General features: G+C 38.3%; 1 protein-coding gene across 1 annotated transcript in view; it reads left to right on the forward strand.

Moving 5' to 3' along the window:
- Positions 1-19,518, forward strand: part of GNA12 (G protein subunit alpha 12) — a 44,406-nt gene extending 24,888 nt beyond the window's left edge. The window contains exons 3-4 of the mRNA XM_055709901.1: positions 11,111-11,161; positions 12,189-19,518. Coding sequence (XP_055565876.1) covers positions 11,111-11,161; positions 12,189-12,758 — 621 coding nt within the window. The 3' untranslated portion in view covers positions 12,759-19,518. The remainder of the gene's footprint in view (positions 1-11,110; positions 11,162-12,188) is intronic.
- The last annotated feature ends 223 nt before the right edge of the window (positions 19,519-19,741 follow it).

Here is a 19,741-nt window from a genome sequence, read left to right on the forward strand (position 1 = left end):
CTTGGCTTTACTCCCGAACAAACTGTTGGTGTTTGTCCTTAGAAGGTCTGCTCTCCACCCCACCCCCAAAGCCTCTTAATTTGACTTGCTTTCCTTGATACTCACTTAATTCTACTTTGGAAAACTCAGTAAAATCTCAAACTGAAAAAATAGTGGGTTATTGATGGAACTCTTTCCCATTTAATTCCATCTCTGAATTATGCATATTTAAGACTTTGATCCATCTAGTTTCAGTTTGGTCAGAGTACAGTACTGGATCAGTAGTGATGTTAGATGTGGCCAGGAGGCAGAAGAACGACCCTACTACGTACTGTTTTTCTGTTGTCTTTCTGCCAGTCCAGCACATGCATTCTAGGTTGCAAGGAGGTCAGATGGCTGTCCGCGTGGCTGGACTGTTTCCCTCTCTGCAGCTCAGTAGGATGTGAGTGGGGCTTTAATAAGGAATATTTTTTTAATATTTTTTTTTTACAGGCTGGTCTGCTCCAGAGCTTGTAGAAGTTCGTTAAACCCACTTCGGTTTCCACTGTGGCTTGATTAATTTACATGTGTAGATGAAGCCTTAAGAATAGAATCCAAGTCACTTATTTCAAATCACTTATTTCATCTTTAGATTTGTTTTCAGATGCTTATAGTGCTTAATTTATAAATTATAAAACAGTTGCACATGAGGGTGATTAAAAATAAAACTTTCCATTTGATACAAGACTTCAGCATTACTTGTGGGCTTATTTTCCTCCATGGTAAGTCATTTCTAATAAGCCTGAGCTTTAAGATAATAGCTTTATAAAGATTGAGGACCGTGTCAAAGGACTTGGCTGTAGGTGTATATGAAAATAGGATGGAGTTGCACATAAATACTGCTACTGTTCATGCAGTTACCAATCCCATCTCACCTTGTGAGTCTTCAATCGGGGATGTTTGATCCTTTAGCGAATCAATACCTGAACAAGCTTTAACTTTCAGCTTAGGTAAATCCATTCCAATTTTGGTTTTGTAAGTGAAAGTAACGATGTGAGTTGTGTGATGGAATGGATTGAAATGAAAAACGCAGGAAAAGAATCTTGAATGTTTTGAAAGAGAACAAATTCTGCAAAGGAATAAAAAGAAGTGTAGGTTACTTGAAATCTTCACGCTAAAGTGTCAATAGCGCTAAGGTTTAAGTGCAAATTTGGAAGACCTTCCCCTTGTCATGCTTAAACAACCTTCAGTAGGGGTGAGAGTATTTGGAATAATTGATTTGTTGTGACTGGATGTGAATAAATAAAAATTGTTTTGAGATAATGACTAAATCAGATCACAGAGAAAACTTGACTTGATTGTGAGTGGAAACTGAAGTGATTTCAGATCACCAAAGGTTGTTTGAGGTTCATTGTCACTCATGTGCTGGACTCAGCATGTGGTGTTGCCACTGGCAGTGAAGCAGAAGAGATGAGGTCACTTCTTCGGTGAAACCCTCTCTCACAGACCCCAAGTGCAGCTGTACTCAACCAATGAAATAAATGCTTTTGGCATATGACATGAGACAGCTCGATCACTAGTGATCCAGCGGATTTACAGGTGCATGTAAAGGTCAGACTTTGTAGCAGGCAATACCAATCTCTGTGTAAGTGGGCGAACATGAGATGTGAGTGGCTTCTCAGTGCTGAGAGCAACCTAGTATACATGATGAAATTCCACTGATTTGAGAATTTAAAAGCTGACAGAAATGGTGCACTTCATAGTTCAAAGTTGGTCAGTCTCTTAGAATTAATAAAGCCCAAGCTGTTATTAAAAAAGGAGTGAGTTTTTTCTAGGGCAAGTGTGTTTTGAAAATCAGACTGGAAACTGGCTTGAGTCACTCAGACTTGCAAGCCTTGTGTTCTGTGTAGTGAGCCTGCTGAGTACTGAGGTAATGGGCATGGTGAAAATCTTCAGACTAATGTAAGCAAGGTTGAATTTTTTCTTTTTCTGCTCCCTACTACCCATACACTTGGTTTTATAGGAATCAAACTGTTAGTTGCACTCGTGTGCTATTTAAGACTTAACTGGCTTTTCACCTTAGTGTGATTTCCACCTAAAACCTAGCTTTCAAATACCGAGCAGCTTTCTGAATCTTGCAAGACCATCATTATAGTCTGCTCACGTCTAGAAATTTCTTGGTTGTGTAGATAGACAAAATGAGAAATACTTTTTTGAAAGAATTTTTTAACTAAGTGTGGGGGATAAATGATACTTTCCAATTCTTACAGTCACCTTTTAGCAGCATACATAGAGAAATTTAAGTAAGACGTGTCAGAGCTGATGTCTCCACACAAAGTGGAGCGTTAGGACGCTGCACCAAAGCATTTGTTGCAGAAGTGGAGTAGGAAGCATGGTTCTGTGAGATACTCAAGGTTATGCCTATTGTAAATGCATTGAAGTTACTTAGCTTTCCAGCTGGCCACCTGCCATGGAAAAGTCCGAGCTCAACATTCTCTCATGTCTGGTGTTAGCTGTTTTTTCAGCCCACAGGATCTAAGACACTTGTTTCCCATCCCTTGATCTGATAAGATTTGAAAGGGAAACTCACTGGTAAACTTGTGATTCAGTCTTGATCAGATAGTCAGCACTGCTGACTAGATTGATTCATAAAGTAAAGTTTGTTTGGTTTGGGTTTTTTTGTCAATGTCTATTCTAGTTCTGCAGATGTCTTCTGTAAACAAAGCAAGTTTCAGGTTTGCATACTGAGCTGCTGAAAACAAAGCATGGGACTAGGGTCACATAATAAAGTGATTGTGCACTGGTCCTGGTGACTTGTAAAGACATCCAGTTGCTTCTAAATTCTGATGTGTTAGTTCGAAGTGCCCATTTTTTCATGGCAGCTGCCCACTGAGAATAAATGGGATAATTTGTTAGCAATTGGCCAGAATCTTGGATCCATCCTTCCATTTACAGCTTGGAACTTTCTTTTAACAGTGGCAAGACTGCTGCTTTCAGTTGCCTTCTCTTGTGCTGCGTTTTAGCTGACTGTGCTTGGAATGAGAAGTTGAGCTGGCATGCGTTCTTTCGACTTCACAGAGAACCTCCGGTATTTGAGATGAAAGGGTTCTGGCAGCAATTTTAGACAATGTATTTGCTTAGACAGTTGGCAGGGAAACAGGAAGGAATCCTTTCGTGGGATGCTTATGACTAGGTCTGTCGTCGACTCGTGTCAGGATGGGTGTGTGAGCTGGGCACACTGCTGATGTTGGATACAGTAATCAGACTTTTTTTATTGATTCTTCCACATGAATTGAGTATATATCTCCTTGCATCTACCTGAATCTTGCTAGCTGCTAGTCAGTGAGGGCTAGGAAATGCTAAATCACTGTAGCTAATGTGGAAGTCTATCTGGTTAAGGATTTTTATTAATTTTTTTAAGCAAAAGCTATAATTTAACCCTTTTGTATTGCACTGTGCATCTTTGTTTTGTTTGTGGCCAGTACTGTTTTCTCTGCTGTTTGCACTTGCTTTTCTTCCAGTTACTGCAAATCTGTGAAGCAAGAATAGCAGTGATGAAGACAGAGTAAGTAGGAGTAAAATCAAAACAGCAGAAATTCTTGTTAATGTTTCTTGAAGCTTACAGTGTGGGATGAGCCTGCCTTAGTCTTTGAACAGAAAATTCCTTTCCTCCTTGAGGCACTGTTGCTAGTGTACATATTTGAGACAAATGGACCGACTTGTTAACATAGCATCAAGTCATTTCTCATCTACATCCTGTTGATGTAGAAACACCTAGAATTTCAGGGAAAAAATGTAACTTTTCTTTTTCCTTGCAACTTTCCTTTTTTTTTTTTTTCCTTTCTTTGGGAATGTGTTGCTATATTTAATTGCTGGGAAAAGCTATCACATGTAGGCGTTGCCCTTCACCACAAGAACTCTACTCCTGTTAAGAGAGTTTCTTAGCTGTAAGGCTAGTATTTCATTCTGTCACGGGGATCCACAAATTTTATCACTGATGTGGGAGCTCAGATTAGCCTAGACCTTTTAGGAAAAATTAAATAAATATTTATCACTTATATTTTTATCTGTGTGCTGTAAAGCATACAGTTTGGCTGGTGTGTCATGTAGGATGAGTTTATAGAAAGCCATCCTGACTTGGACAAACAGGTTTTTGCATTGCCTGTTTATACTGAGCTTAGAAATAATGAATTTTTATAATATTTTTGAACTTTAACATCTGATACCTACTCTGTGTGACTGGGCAGTAGAAAGAAGAGGTAGTTTTTAGAAGAAGCTTAGAACTAAATGATACTTTTTTGTAGTTGGTATGTTTGTAGGGTACAGATAGCAGCAACTTGGATAAGCACTGGAGTTGCTGGATGGGAGCCAGTAGCTCAGTCTGTTGTTAAGGAGGAAGTTAAATAACACTAGAGAGATTTGATAGTTAGAATTCTGTATGGCTTAAACACAGAGAAGTGGTTAGTCTCTGCCTTGAAGCTGGTGACTGAATGAAAAATGTTTGTCTTGAGTCAATAAATTTTAGTGCCCAGACAGGATGTGGAATATCTGTAGAACAGAATTATGGTGTAGAACGGGCATCAGCATTTCGGGACAATTTAGGTTACTTCAGCATCCTTCTGAGTGAATTCCTAACAAGCACAGACTTGCTTATCTCCTTGTGAAATAATACTTCATTCATGAGCTGTCACAAAGAAGAGAACACGCTTTTGGCTGTAGTAAATCCATGTCCTGTTACCAGTGAGGCTGAATAGAAGTGCAGATTTGGAAGTAATCTGTTAGAAGAGCCTGCAGGCTTGGAGAGGTGGTGTTTGTTTATGGTTGCCCCTCATGAGAATTTTAACCCTGGGACTTCAGAGTTTGTAAAGGACTGCTATTCTCCTTGGACAAAAACCAGGGTGAGGGACACAGAGCTGGGTCGGCATGCTCACTTCCAAAGGATGCATGTGTTATGGTGACAGGATGTTAACCTGCTTGTTGTATCCAGTAGGTCTCACTAAGGAAAGCATTTCCTCTTTGCTGGTGAGGTTTTGGGTTCTAATCTCATTTTTAATCTCAACACCCAAAAACTTGCCTGATCTAATGTCTCCAACATTCTCAAATGCTAGTCTCCTGGATATTTTATACTATTTCTGTGCTTGTAACCTTGCTTTTCCCTTGGGCCTCTGGTTTGAATATCTTGCTTTTATGAAACATCTGAAATGGTAACATTCAAACCTCTTACAGTCAACAGGTGATTGACATCCCAGGAAACTTGAAAGAAATGAGATCTCAGTAGTTGTCTGAAAAACAATGATTTCACTTGCAAGTTAGCGTTAGTGTTGCATTCTGTCATTACGTTATCTCTGGCAGTCCTAATGGACTGGTACCTTATATAAAGGCCTGCTTTGGATAAAATTGGGTATGAATGCTTTGAGTCCATCCCACTCATGTATCTGAGATCTCAGAGGGTAAAGGCTGGGAAATTCCCACATTTCTTTCATGGGGTCTCCTGGATTTTCTCTGAGTTTCTTAGCCCTGGTGCTGAATGTTGTAGAAGTCCTGAATGGAAAGTAGGATACAAACACTGCTGTTCATCTGTTCACGTCACTGTTGCTTTCACCTTGCAGATTCAGCTGCAGTTTGTGGTAGGTAGTTACAGCATCCGTTCCTCCACATGTTTTGCTGTATTTGTGGGAATCTTGTTAGATTTGTTACATGCTTCCTTAAAGTATAACATTTCCTTCCTGTGTGGTTTAATTCATCATCTGAAACAAGCCAAGACTGATAGGTCTACCTTAAATTGTGCACTCTAAATTTAGCAGCTAGAGACAGAATGATCAGGAAGGGCTGAATTAATGTTATGTCAAAAAGGCCTTGGGACAAGGAAAGGAAAAAAGCCAATTTGGAACAGAGGGTCCCCTTTCAAGTCTTTTAGTTCAGAGCAGAATTTAGAGGGACTGCTTTTCAGAAGGAAAAGTTTGAAATGAGCCTGTCTTTGAGGGAACTGCACAATAGGATGTTTCACTGTCATTTATGATTTGACCAACTGTCACTTTGAATAACTGTCTGAGGGTTAAAGTGACAAGTTGATAAATTCTAGCCTTGCGGAACATTTCTTATTACTGAGTTTCTGTGGATATTTTAAAGCAATCTACATACAATCTGTTGTGCATTATTTTCATGAAATGAATATTGCTTGGGAACTCTGCCCGAGTGTTTTCTGCTTGCTTTTTGCAACAAGGCTATCAATGGCAAAGGAAGTGATGCCAAATTTGTTACAATATTCCTGTGTGGAGATTTCTTATGTGCTATGAACCTAGCCTGAAGGGACAGAGACATTAAATTCAATTAGCTATTTTTATGGTGACTTATTTGGAGCTAATGTTAAGATGACATTCATATAGTACAAAATATATAGAATAAAAACTTCTTAATTTTGTGGGTTTTGCCCCTTGAGAATGCTGTGTTCAAAATAATCTGTCATGTAAAAGAAGAGTTTTAGAGCACTATTTTGGGAAGCAAGAGTATATGTTCACATGTTACTTTTCCTTCCTTTCTCTTCCACTAGTGAGTTTTTAAGCAAATTGTGCTGTTTTCTCTGTCTTCACCAAACTTTATACTGCAGATAAGGCAGTTTAAAAAAAAATCTAAAAAAATAATCTAGCAGTGTTGCTGCATTGTGGAACTTGTGGGCTCATTTTAGACCTTCTGCTTGTGTTTCTTGATTCTCCCAGTTCCCAGATGTGCAGTGACTCATCCTAATGAACAATGGGAACAGCATCTCTTATTCCTTCACTTGGTCCCAGTTGGCAAAACTGTTACTCAGAGGATATGTATTGCAGAGGGAGGAGAGATTAGCAGTGAGAGAATGAGTCATCCAACCGTTTGTGGTAACTCTGGTGTGATGAACAAGAAGTTAAGGAAGACTAATGGTCTATACTATGTTCTGGTGTACTAAAAAGGAGTAGCTGAATTGTGTAAAATTCATAACTCGGAGGTCACTCTTCACTCCCCCACCACTGTCCTGGAAAACATGGGCATGGATGGAAGACAGCATTTCGACATCTTGATTTATTAGCATGGAGGGTGGAAAAAAAAATGATGGTCATCTCAGGCTTTGTTGATACAACTTTCAAATGTGAAATATACTAATAGACTGTTAGTTAAAAATAAAAAATAATGTCAGTACAGACATGCTTCACTGACATACTTTTGCTGTGACTGTGACAGAGTGGAGCTTTGTATCCAAGTACTGTGATGGTTGGAATGAAACAATGTCCTTCAGACCTTAAGAATATTATTTATTAATCTTGTTAAAATATTTTTTTAAATGGAAATAGTGTACTAACAGGGAAATAGAAGATTTGAGTCTATTTAAATCTGAAAATACAGAAGCTCAACAATCTTCTGTGTATATAGTTGATCTGAGGAAGTTTTTTGAGCTACCACAGTTTTTCTTGACACACCAGTCTGTAAAAGATTGACACATCTGACCTGGACCTTTTTTATTTAAGTGAACACACCATGATGTGATTATCTTTAGATATTTAAATATAGTATAAATAACTTTGGCTTTCATTTCTATTTTGCTGCTTGCAAGCATAGTTCAAAATAGATTGCAATGTACAAAATAAGTGGTTTAATTTTTTTTTCACTAGAACTATTAAAATAGTGCCATTGAAGTTGTCAGTCTGCATGAAGATATTTTTGGTATCTGATGAATCAATTGCAAATACTTGCTGCCACTTCCATAGGAAGTCTTGCTAGTGAAGCAGAAATAACTGGCTAAAATCTGGAAAAGGAGAGCATGTGAAGTACTAAGCCAGCTTCTGAATATAGTTGAATGCTAAATGACATTGGAGAAACGTTAAGAACTTGCTTTGAAAATGCCACAGCACTTCATTTATGGCCAGTGTCTTCAAGAGAAAAAATAGTTCAGCATGAGAGGGGCAAGCTAATACTTTTTGATAATAATTCGCCTTCAATAGAAAACCTACCTTGATGGACAATTAATAAACTCTTTGCATGTGTGTATTTTTATATGCATACATATATATATACACACACAAATATGTATATTTGTTTGTATGTGTGTATAATACCCAAAGCATGAGCTAGCTTTGCATAAATAATTATTTATCAATGGAATTCAAAATTGCAGTCAAGTGCAGCTTGATATAAAGCTAAATAAATTTGACTTCTAGATCTAATTAATATTGCTATTTATCTACCCTGGATGACAAGGAAAAAATCAAAAGATGAAGTAGTGTTCAGTTAATACAATTGTTCTGATTAAAAATACTAATACAAAACAGTCCTAACACCTGGAGTTTCCATATTTTCCTTATTTAAATACATTACAAGTTATTCATCAGGTCAGTTGGTGCTGTCTGCAGCTGTTCTGTGCTGCCTGCTCTATGAACTGAAATACCCTACAAGTCTCCCAGAAGCAACCAAGTTTTCTATGAATCGGAGTAAGTTGTAGAGCAAGGTTACTTGAAGTCTTTTGGAACAGGAACTGAATCCGCACTTCACTTCCATGGGTCATAACACAGGATCAGGGAATGATTGGTAAAGTAGGGGAGGTTGAGCACGTGGTGTGGGTTTGGGTTGGTTTATGGGTTTGGGGATTTTCTTGGGTTTGGGGTTTTTTTTTTTTTCTCCTCCCTTCAGTTTTGTGTGCTTTAATGATTTGAGCTTTTCTTAACTTCAGACTCTCTGGAGCTTGTTGGGGATTTGTTGTTTTGACTGGAAACAGATATTCTGACTTAAGTACTGGATGTCTTTGAATTCTGTGCTAGAGGAGAATATTCAGACATCTTCAGATCTGTCAGACCATGCATATGGTGTTCACACCTGTTCCAGCAACCTGACTTGATTACCCAGCTATCCAAGTGTTTTGCAATTGCTGCTTAAAATTTCCCGGAATTATTTGGCACAATTGCAGTGTTCTGAAGAGCTGTATAAGAAACTAGAGAAGTCTAGTCTCCCTAAATCACTCCAGAAATGAATGTATATTTTTTTAATTAATCGGGTTATTTTCTAACCTTCTTATAAATGCGCAAAATGTTAAACTAATTGATGCGTGGGGCAGGAAACGGGAGGTAGAAGCTGTAAATCAGGTAAACCCACTGTGTGTTCCAGCAGTTTACATCTGTACAGCTGTTTCCTGCTCTCAGCGTGGGAGGGTGTATGGACAAGGCAAGGACACGTAAAGCAGCTGGTTAGAAAATAGGAACAAGTTGTATCAGAGACAGCCAGTTTGCAGCATCATTGTACATCTAAAGGCATTGTGTAGGACAAAACACAATAGGTGGCGAATGGTTTTTTGTAGCTTCAGGAACCTTTTCTTTTTGTGTTCTTCCATCTCCTAAATATGACTAATGCTGTACAGGAAGACCTTTTGTCTTATTCATGTGGTCTGCGATATCTCTTCTGATCCAACAGAGTGCCAAAAAATACAGGAAATTACTTTCACCTTATGAAAATTCATGATTGTAAGGAAGTTCTTAGAGCAATTGTTCTTTGGATACCTCCCCCCCACCCCCCAAAAGCAATTTTTTCTGCTAGCAATCCACTGTAAATCTTCTGCAGTACATGGTTGGTTTTTGCAAATTGTTCTTTCTCCTTTAAGAAAAGACACTTCCAGTTTAAAATGTTAAGGAATAATAAACTACAGCTCCTTTTTGTCTATACCTTATGCTGAAAGTATGTACTTGTACAGTACACTGAATCCTCAGACCTCCAGTCTGATTTTTCAGAGTGAACTGTTGTGTTGCCATCTGTTCACAGTTGCACTGGAGGAGAATAATTCTATTCTGCTGTCTCAAGCCTATGGTGTAGAGGAGAACATATGGTTTAAGAATTTATATTGCTGTTGAAATCTGAGATGGTATTTTGGGAGTGTTCTCATTCTGAATTAGTGACTTGGTGAAGGTACCTACTGTCAGCTTGGTCATTACTGACACAGCCCTGATCTGTGATGTATGTAATGTCTTTTGATGCCTAATATTATTAAAAGACAGCAAGATTTACCATTTTACCGTTCTTATGACATGGATACAACTGCAAAACACATGTCCTAAACAACAAGGAACACTTTCTTACTGAACAGATCATCTTAATCTGAAGAAAGGGAAGTGTTTGAAGGAGAATGGACTTCTGCCAAAGATAGTTTTACTCCAGAAGTAAAGTTTGCATCTATGTGGAAACAGTTTTATTACTTCTAAAAAGTATGTGCAGGGCTGCTTCTGTCCACAAGTGTGAAGTGGCACTTGATTTGAGTGTGATACATGGGGAAGCTGGGAAGCTTGTTTAAAAAAAAAAAAAAAAAAAAAAAAGCAAACACAAAAAAACCCAAACAAACACCACAATGGAAACCCTCACAAAACTTCCCTTGCCCATTTTCAGAACATGAATAAATTTTCTTTCTAAACATTGCCTATGTTCTTCTCAATATAACTGCTGAAGGATTTTGCATGAAATTAGCAAATCCATTATTATAACTCTTGAGCCTAAAAGGGAAACAATCTCTAGAAGAGAAAGTCCTTCAGAACGTTCCTTTCCTTTCTTTGACAAACAAGTCTAGCTTAAATTATCACAAATTGTGGATGACTTAAATCTTTCCTTTTTCTAAAGATATGCCAACCAGTCTAGGATATGGTCTTGCTCATTGTTACAAATTTTGAACAAAATACGTTGGTTTCTTACAAATGTGCTTAATTTTTGCTCCCACCCAGTGTCAGTTAATGGTGTTTGTCATACAAAGGGAAAAAGCCTAATTCTTTAAACCAAAGGACTGACTTCAGTAATACTTCCCTTTTATTGTAAAGATTTACTAGATAATTTGAGCATTTATTCAGATCTCTAATCAACTTTGATTTTTCTAGAACTAAGACAGAATTGCTTTTAGAAGAAATACTACCTTACCTACATGTCAGTAGTATATTATGGCAGCTCTACTTCATGATCAGCAGTTTACGTGAATTAGGCTATATTGTACTTCTGCTGTTCCAGCTCCTGAAGCGTATCGGGATGTTGTCCAAGCTTCTACCTGGGATACTGCTCTGTTAGACCTCAGTGCATGTTGGAAAATGAAAAGGTGATACAGTTCAGTTGGATTTGCTGTCCTAGAAACAAGCTTAGTTCCCATCTCTTTCCTTTTCCACAGGGTGAATCGGTGAAATACTTCCTGGATAACCTGGATCGGATTGGTCAGCTGGTAAGACATACCTTTTGCTTTCTGAACCAAAAGAGCTGAAAAAGATAATAGAAGCCTGGATGTGCTATAATTAATGCTTTTTAGTTTGTGAGGGTTTTATTAAATAATAATGTATTAATAACTTCAGTGTTCTCTCTCTAGAAGTAGTAAATAGAAAGAGTAAAAAACCTGAAGCTTAGTATTTGCTTAATCTTTTTTGACAAGATAACAAATACTGTTTATGGAAGTTGTATGCATGCACACTTTTTTTTTTTTACCTGTCCTTTTACACAGTCTCTGGATATCATTCACTTTCTGTGATGATCTGATGGTTGGTGCTACTTAAAGGGAGCAGAATGAAGCCTTACCAAATTAAAAAAAAAAAAAAAATCACTAGCACCTGTGAGATTCAAAATCTGTAATGAAAACATCCTTCAGGAGATCCAAAGAGTAGCAGTGATAAGCTTCTGAAGAGCAAATTTTCCTACAGTGGTAGGGTAGGCTGGGCCAGAACCTGTGATAGAACATGTTGCTGTTCCCACTGGTCATGGAGTGTGAACCCAGAAGAATTATTTCCACTAAAGTTTGCAATACATCCTTTGTAAGAGTAATGAACTATGAAAAACTACATTTCAAAAAAAAGGAGAAAAAAATAAAAAAAAAACAAACCAAAAAAAACCACCACTTTTAGGGATGACTTGGTGATCTGCTTTACTGAACGCTACCTAAATGGTGATAACAGTGTAGCTAAGAATTTCATAGTGGAAAAAATACACTTCAGCCTGAAAATGAGGCTTGAAAGGTAAAAATGTGAACAAGTGCATTAGTCCTATATTTTTATTCTCATATGTCTCAGGATCTTCTGTAGCTGTTTATCAGTGTGCTCAGATAAATGGTCAACAGTTCATTATTCTCAAGTTGAGTATTCGTTTTTCACTTGATGATTAAAAAAATCATGGTTCCTATTGATTTCTCCTGTTACTTTAATACTGGCATTAGCCAGCATTTTGAAGGACTTTTGTTGACACTTTTCTTCTTTCTTTTACAGAATTATTTCCCCAGCAAACAAGATATTTTGCTGGCTAGAAAAGCCACAAAGGGGATAGTAGAGCATGATTTCATCATTAAAAAAATACCTTTCAAGATGGTGGATGTAGGTGGACAGAGATCTCAGCGTCAAAAGTGGTTCCAGTGCTTTGATGGAATAACTTCAATTTTGTTTATGGTCTCCTCCAGTGAATATGATCAGGTTCTCATGGAAGACAGGCGCACAAATAGACTTGTGGAGTCCATGAATATCTTTGAGACAATAGTCAATAACAAGCTTTTCTTTAATGTTTCCATTATTCTATTCCTCAACAAGATGGATCTTCTTGTAGAGAAGGTAAAGACTGTCAGCATTAAGAAGTATTTCTCGGACTTCAAAGGTGACCCTCACAGGCTAGAAGATGTTCAACGTTATCTGGTGCAGTGCTTTGACAGAAAGAGGAGAAACCGTAGTAAGCCGCTCTTCCATCACTTCACCACTGCCATAGACACTGAAAACATTCGCTTTGTGTTTCATGCTGTGAAGGACACGATCCTTCAAGAGAATCTGAAGGATATTATGTTGCAGTGAAGGAGAGCAGCCCATGTTCTGTTAAAATTTGCTGGAGGGTTAGATCAAAGTTTTTATTCTTTCTTTATGGCCCTTGCATGTGGTGTAGGACCCATGCTAATTACTTGGCTCAGGAATGCTGTAAACTAGCCAGTCCAAACAGAGGAGCTATAGGCCGAAGGAGTCAAATGTTGATGTTAGCTACTGAATCATTTGGACTAGAAACACTACTGAAACATGGCCGTTGTAGGTTCCGTACCTAGTTTGGAATGCTGAATAACACAACCACCTTCTGCCTTCTTAGAAAAAAGAAATCTCTGACAACCCATGTATGGAAGATGCGTTGTTTTAAATGAATGTGCTCATTTTTCAGAGATGCTAGTTATGCAAACTGCCTTTTTTTTGTAGTTTGGAGGTGCTGAATCAATCAAACAAATCTAAATGTAATGAGATTGGCAGCTGCATTGGAGAACATTAGTGGAAGTTCCAGTCTTAACCCTTAGGGATATACCCAGATCTTGTGTGCATGTTCAGCTTTGCCAATGGTCTGGAATCCACTTATCAAGGTTGATGCACAGCTCTTGTCTGAAAGTTTTGCATGAGTCTCCTGAGGCAAAAGTCTAAAACTGTATAAGGAAACCCATGTTGGAGTAAACTGGATGGGAAGTTTGGGCCTCACTGATACAGAGAAGGGTTTATTTTGCACTATGTGTGAAGGGTATTACATCATGGGGAAACGGATTTCCTTGGTGAAGCAGCTTGTGCTAGAGCACCTGACCATCTATCTGCACAGTGGGTGCTCAAGTGAGATGTACTTCATGGAAATCCAGCACTGTTCTCACACCCACAGTTGGCAGTGTTTGTGAAGGTTCAGTATCTTGCGTGACAGGGCTTTATCTACATTCAAAAGTTTGAAAGCTGATTAAACTCTTAAGCAAAGGTTTGGTAGTACAGCAGCTGCTTGATTAGTTCCCAACAGCTGACCTTATAGGAAGACTGAACACCCTAGAGATCCCAGTTTTACAGCTGCACTGATGTATTTGGACAGCAAGACCTTGCTGTAAAATTAGCCTTTAATCTGTGTCTTAATGGGATCTTTAGCCTATAGTAATGCACATGTAATTCTGAGTACACTCAAGTTTGGAGTTGCCCATTTTGGGCAATGGTTTGTGTGTAAAATTGCAAGAGGCTATAAATAATGTTGATATGAACTGTTAATTTCCTAGCTCTCTCAATCTGTGCAACTAACTGTCAGGTGCCTTTTTTGTGTACAGATATATCGGATCTTTACTTCTACAGTGGGGTACATGGACAAACTGAAGATCTGCCTTTTATATCAACATTGTAGTGCTCTCCATTAGGTAATTTTCAAACATAGTTTACTGTTTACTGCAATTTTTGTCATAGACTTTTATCCAAGAATAAAACCTGAAGGGCTGTTAGTACCCGTAGAAGGTCAGCAGATTCCCTGGAGTTCATATCCCCTTTGAGCCTGTAATGGCATGTCAAAACAAGCAACATTTTACTTCAGCTGGTAATCCCATGGGAAATGTGGTCAAAAAAAGTCCTGTTCCGTTGTCCTTTCATGTTAATTTGGATAAAATCTGGAATCTTTCTTCCCCTCTGAAGCTTGCAGATGTTCATATCGGTATTTTTGGGTAGTTTGCTAATGTAGCAGTCTCTTGGCTTTCTTGTGCAGGCTTCAGAGTGGGAAAGATGTGGCTATTTCAGTGCCGTGTAGCGCGCACAGTGTCAAGGTAAGAAGCAACTGAAAATTTGCAGATGGGAAAATCTAGCTTAAATTTGAGCAAACTTAATCAGGAATTAGCTTCTTTGTAACAAGTCTTATTTTTGCCAGGACCAACTCTGTCGTTTAAATATTTATTCATTTTTAACCTTGAAGGGGGAAAATGTTATGTGACTAATATTCAGATGGGGGGAAACTCTTCAGACTATTACATTTGAAAAGGTAAATGTTTCAACACAGTAACGCGAACAAGTTTACTCATCACGTAAAGTGCGTTCCTGTAAGCTAGTCCGTTTGTTTGGCTGAGGACTAAAGACTGTATTCAAAGCTTTGAAGTATTCTTGGGGAGCTAGGTAGTAGTTTCCACTTCACAGAAGACACTAGGAAGGAAGAAGCAGTTGTGGGCTGATCTGACTTCTAGGTTGACTTGACTTTTCCTAGTTTGCTGTGAGCCTTATTCTTTCACTAGATTTTCTAGATGGGCTAGTATTATGCTTGTTTTCTCAAATGAGTTAAACATTCCCTTTCAACTGTATTTCTTTCTCAAGAATTACCTCAGTTTTATGTCTGAATCTACTGTAGTTTTACCTGGGAGGCATAGCATGGAATTTCCTGTTCTCTTTTTCTCTTCATGCTCATCCATGGTTTTGTATCCTTAGTAACCTCACGGATTTAAAGCTCTGAGCAGACTTAATAATGCAACTTATATTTTAAGTAACTTAAAATCTGCACCTGAAAACGAAACAGAATGAGATATCTCATATTGAGCTCTTCAAGCATATAACTTTTTTTTATATGATATGGTAGTTTTGCACACGAAATCAGAGGTTTAGGGAAGCAGTTTGCTCACCTCAGGCCCATTATTGCCTTTCTTCTTTCTATTGATAAAATGGGCCTAAACACAATGCTGTAATCTGCGGATGGAAATCAGTAGTTTGGCTCTGTGTTCCATCAAACTTTGATAGTGATGGTTCACACCAGGAACCCAAGATCAGGAACAACTTCTTGCAAAAGTCAAGCACTTCTCAAGTTTGCAAAGAATCTGGCCCATGAGTAAAAAGGACTTAAGTGGCAGCTTTCTCTGCAAAATACACTTCACTTCTTGCCACAGCTGAGGGGGATTTTGTTTATTTGTTTTGTCAAGGTATATTGTTGTATAATAAAGCCAGAAAATCTTATGGTAAATCAGTTAATTACTAAGCAGAATTTAGGTAGATTAGGTTGTACAAACATCTCAGGATAGGCTTGGTCAGTTGCTTAGTCCTTCCACAAGAAACAAACAGATAATTTTATTTTAAGTGACATCCTGGAGAACTTTGCAGGTAAACACAGCTGGAGATAACATTTTCTTCTTCTTCTTCTTCTTCTTCATAGGCTTATTGTTCATTTGGCTAGTCAGGAAATGGGTCACAGGCAGGATGATAATCAGATGGAGACCTTGAATAACTACTTTTTTTAAAAAAGAAAAAAAAGGCAGCCTTTTGTTGTCCCTCCTCTGACACCCACAGGTCAATGACTAGTGATGGGGTGTTGCAAACAGGTTGTCTCTCCCAAGGACAAAGAGAGGAAGCGCTTGCAAGAGAGACTTATGTAATCTTGCAGTTCCATTTAAGTAGAAAACCTAAATGGGAGTCCTTTATCAAATGCTGCTTTGTATTTGTTGTCCTCAAAACAGGCTTTAAGCTAATATAGCATATCAGTCAGTACCATTCCTTCAGATTGCAGTGATGTCATTCTCTGAATAATTTTTAGATGGCATTACAAAGTGACAGATGAATTAGAATTAAAAAGGAAGAATAGTTTTCTAAGTGACATATTTATAGGGAGTTGTCACTTTGAAGGAATTAAATAGTTCTTAATGTTGAAAATTAATTAATATCCATTATGGAAAGTAAATTACTGGCCCCTCAGCTCTACACTACAACTCAAAGATGCTTCCAGTTTGATAAAAACACTTGATCTTACTTTATTTAATATGTCAGCATAGATTATTTGACTTATTAACTTGATAACATATTCATTTTTAAGAAATACTGCTGTGTAAAGCCTAGAACCGGGCATGTTACAAGCATGAAGAAGCTCCTGAAGATGACTGTTCACAGGCTTTCTGAGCCAACTAAAGCCTGAACCTCAGCCAAGCAGACAGAGTGGAGAAGCTAATGGCAAAAAAAGTGTAGTGAAATGGAGCAGGAAGAGCTCATCTGTGTATGGCACAGCAGAAAAAAGTGTAATTCCACTAGGATAGCTATAGTAGGGTTTTTTGTATGAAAGGTGGCACATTTAAAAAGTGTGTCCTGTCCTGTTCGTGTGTGATCCCCCCGCCTTCATTCCCATGTCCCCATGCCCCTGGGTATTCACCAGTCCTGGTTACTGTAATCTGCAAAGAATAGTAGAGTTAAAGAAATTAAAAGAATAGACATGGAACCACTGAAGAAACTAGCAGCTTTTGTTAGTGACAGGCAACTACCTTCCAGAGAATATAACTTTAGAAAACAAGCCCTTTGCTGCCTTTAGATGGCTGTCTGTGGATATTAACTTCGTATTTTAGAGTATTTTCTAAGTATGTACCTCTTTAGTTCTCCTGGAAAAAAATGATTCTGCTGCATGGAACTACAGGATTTCTGTAAAAGGCCCTTCTGATTTTCAAGTAGGGAGTTTTGATGCCTGACTTAGCTTTGCTTGTGTCATCTAATTTTCAGGAGTACTTACGGGTTCATAGGCAGTTTGGTGCATGCCAGCTTGAGACACAAACACAATATGCAGTAACACCTCCATACAGCGCAGCTTGTCATGTAAGCCAAACACTGATCTCTCATGACGAGAACTACGTTGATTTTTATAAGTTTAATAGTAGCTTCTTTTCTATATCATTTTTCTAGTATAAAATCACATGGTGTAGTCAGGGGTTTTAATATAGCACTGTTAACTCTTTACCTCAGTACACTCTAATTCTGTAACACAAAGTGGTGGGTAGGGTGTTTCAGTAGCAACTATAAAACATCTGTGCCTACTTCAGTAAAAGAGTCTTTAACAGATTTCTAGGGAGCATGCATTACGGATCAGGAAGGCTGGCATGGTCTGGACCAGACTTGGCCTGAATTAATATTAACTCCACACACTTCTGGGTGAGGACTGTCTAGCCTAGTGGGGAAGTAATTGCCAAGACAATACAAGACCTAGTGCTTTTTAGTATTACCTGTTTTGTCATTAGCTGGGGTGATCTCCGCTTTGTGCTGTGAAGTGGGCACTTCTTTGTTTTAACACTATTCTTTTTTTACATAGATGGAAGTGAGTAAAGCCAGGATATTTAGAGCTGAAACCGCTGCTCTACTCACCAGGTGATGCTATCTCTGCTCATCTTGGTGGTTGGATGGTTTAGCTTGATTCTTGACATTTTTATCTTTTTCTAATGGCATTTGGAAAGCAGTGTTGAAGTTAATCTATGTGTCGATATGCTTGTTTTGTTAATGGGTGGGGAGTATGGAGGTACTAGATTGTCAGTGCTAGTGGTTCTGTGCCTGGCTTGATGAACTGTATCACAGCCCAGCTCTTGGCATATGTCTGAAGGTCATACATTCTGTCCAATGTGAAAATATTCACAGTTGGAGAGGAAATAAAGAGCAGTGCTGACTTCCAAGGTGGGCATTCTGGTAAAAAAGCCAAAGTATGTTGGAAGGGAGCAGAAGAGGAGAGCTATTTTCTTGACAGATCCCAAAAGCTGATGGTGCTTGAAGACTGACTTTATTGAAGTGAAATGCCATCTGTGTTGACCCCAAAAGCTCTGAGTGACTCCAGAGAGCTATTGGCTGTGAATTAACAGCAGCAGGCTGGCAAGGCTGCCCATGCTGCAGCTGCACACCCTTCCGCTGTAAATCTCTCTTCATCTGTTCATAACTGGGTGCTAAAACTCAATTTCTGCTAAATTACAGTATGCAAATCTCTGGCCAGACAGTGCATTTTACTCCTTTCTAACAACTACCTAAACTTTCTTCAAGATACCAGAGTGTGAGAAGTATCCCAGGGGAACGGCTAGGTAGGAGACTGTTTCCATTATTTGAATAAACACTGCAACAGATGGAGAGTAAAAATTGTTGATAAGTAAGACCTGAGAGAGCATCTTATGAGGGAAGGAATAGATTTTTGGATAACACTGACTGCTTCTCTGCTAGTACTTCCTGTCAATCTCTTGTGCTGAGCTTATGTGCAGGTGGTTGGGCACAAAAGTTGAGAAAAGATGGCAGGGAGAAGGGGAATGTGGAAGAGAAATGATCTTTTGGTAGCTCATGAGACTTGGAAAGCATGGTTGGTGGATTGAGGTTTGAAAACCTGTTCAAGCTCCCATTTGTATTGAAGCCATTAACTCTCTTATGATGAGATAATGTGTGTTCTTCCGGTGTACAGGTTTTGTTATCTCAAATGTGTAATGAGCCTGAATTGATGGTACAAGCTAAAAAGTATTTCCGGAGACTCCACTTAACAAAATAGCTAGTATTTATTGCTCTTGTGATGAATTGTCTTGTTTATGGATGAATATGTATGAAAGCAAACTGAAAACACAAAGTTATTTCATGACACAATCATGTAGCTAGGAAGCCAATTAATGTTATCTTTTATTCTGCAATTTACTTGCTCTCTGGTGCCTATGCATTGTAACACACATACTATGCAATATCATTCTCTTTTTTTTTAAACGAGTTCACTGCACTGGGTAAGGAAGGCCTGAGTTTAGCCTTAATTTTCTAACAATTCACAGGAAAGTACTTTAAAAACCGTGACAAACTAAAAGAAGGTTAAAAAATGCATAAAGTAAAAGCACAGTTCCAGACTGCTCACGTAAGTGTCTTTCTAGCACCAAACAGCATCCATGATAGAAGCAGCTACTTGCTGTAATAGTTTCAATTTATGAAAACTGTGTACTAGATAAAATTATATTGTGATGTGTAAAAAGTGTATTTTACAGCTTTGGTGACTTAGTTTACTGTTTTGTATATATGAATTTTATAAATCTATTAAAACTTGACTTGTTATACTGTTCTTCTTGGGTTTTATCTTTCAACAGAGTCTAGAGTGACCTTTTTTGCTTTATTAAAGAATTTTCTGCAAGAGACCCGCTTTTTGAATAAATTACAGCATGGACTGCATGAAATTTCAGCTGCCATGCAATAAAATCTTGTTCTGTAATCTTTATGTATCTCCCACCTTTCCAGTTCTGGTCTGAATCATTCTTCCCAAGTCTGTCCAGGAATTGAAGGCTGGT

The sequence above is a fragment of the Falco cherrug genome, chromosome 4, assembly GCF_023634085.1.
Source record: "Falco cherrug isolate bFalChe1 chromosome 4, bFalChe1.pri, whole genome shotgun sequence".
Taxonomy (NCBI): Eukaryota; Metazoa; Chordata; class Aves; order Falconiformes; family Falconidae; genus Falco; species Falco cherrug.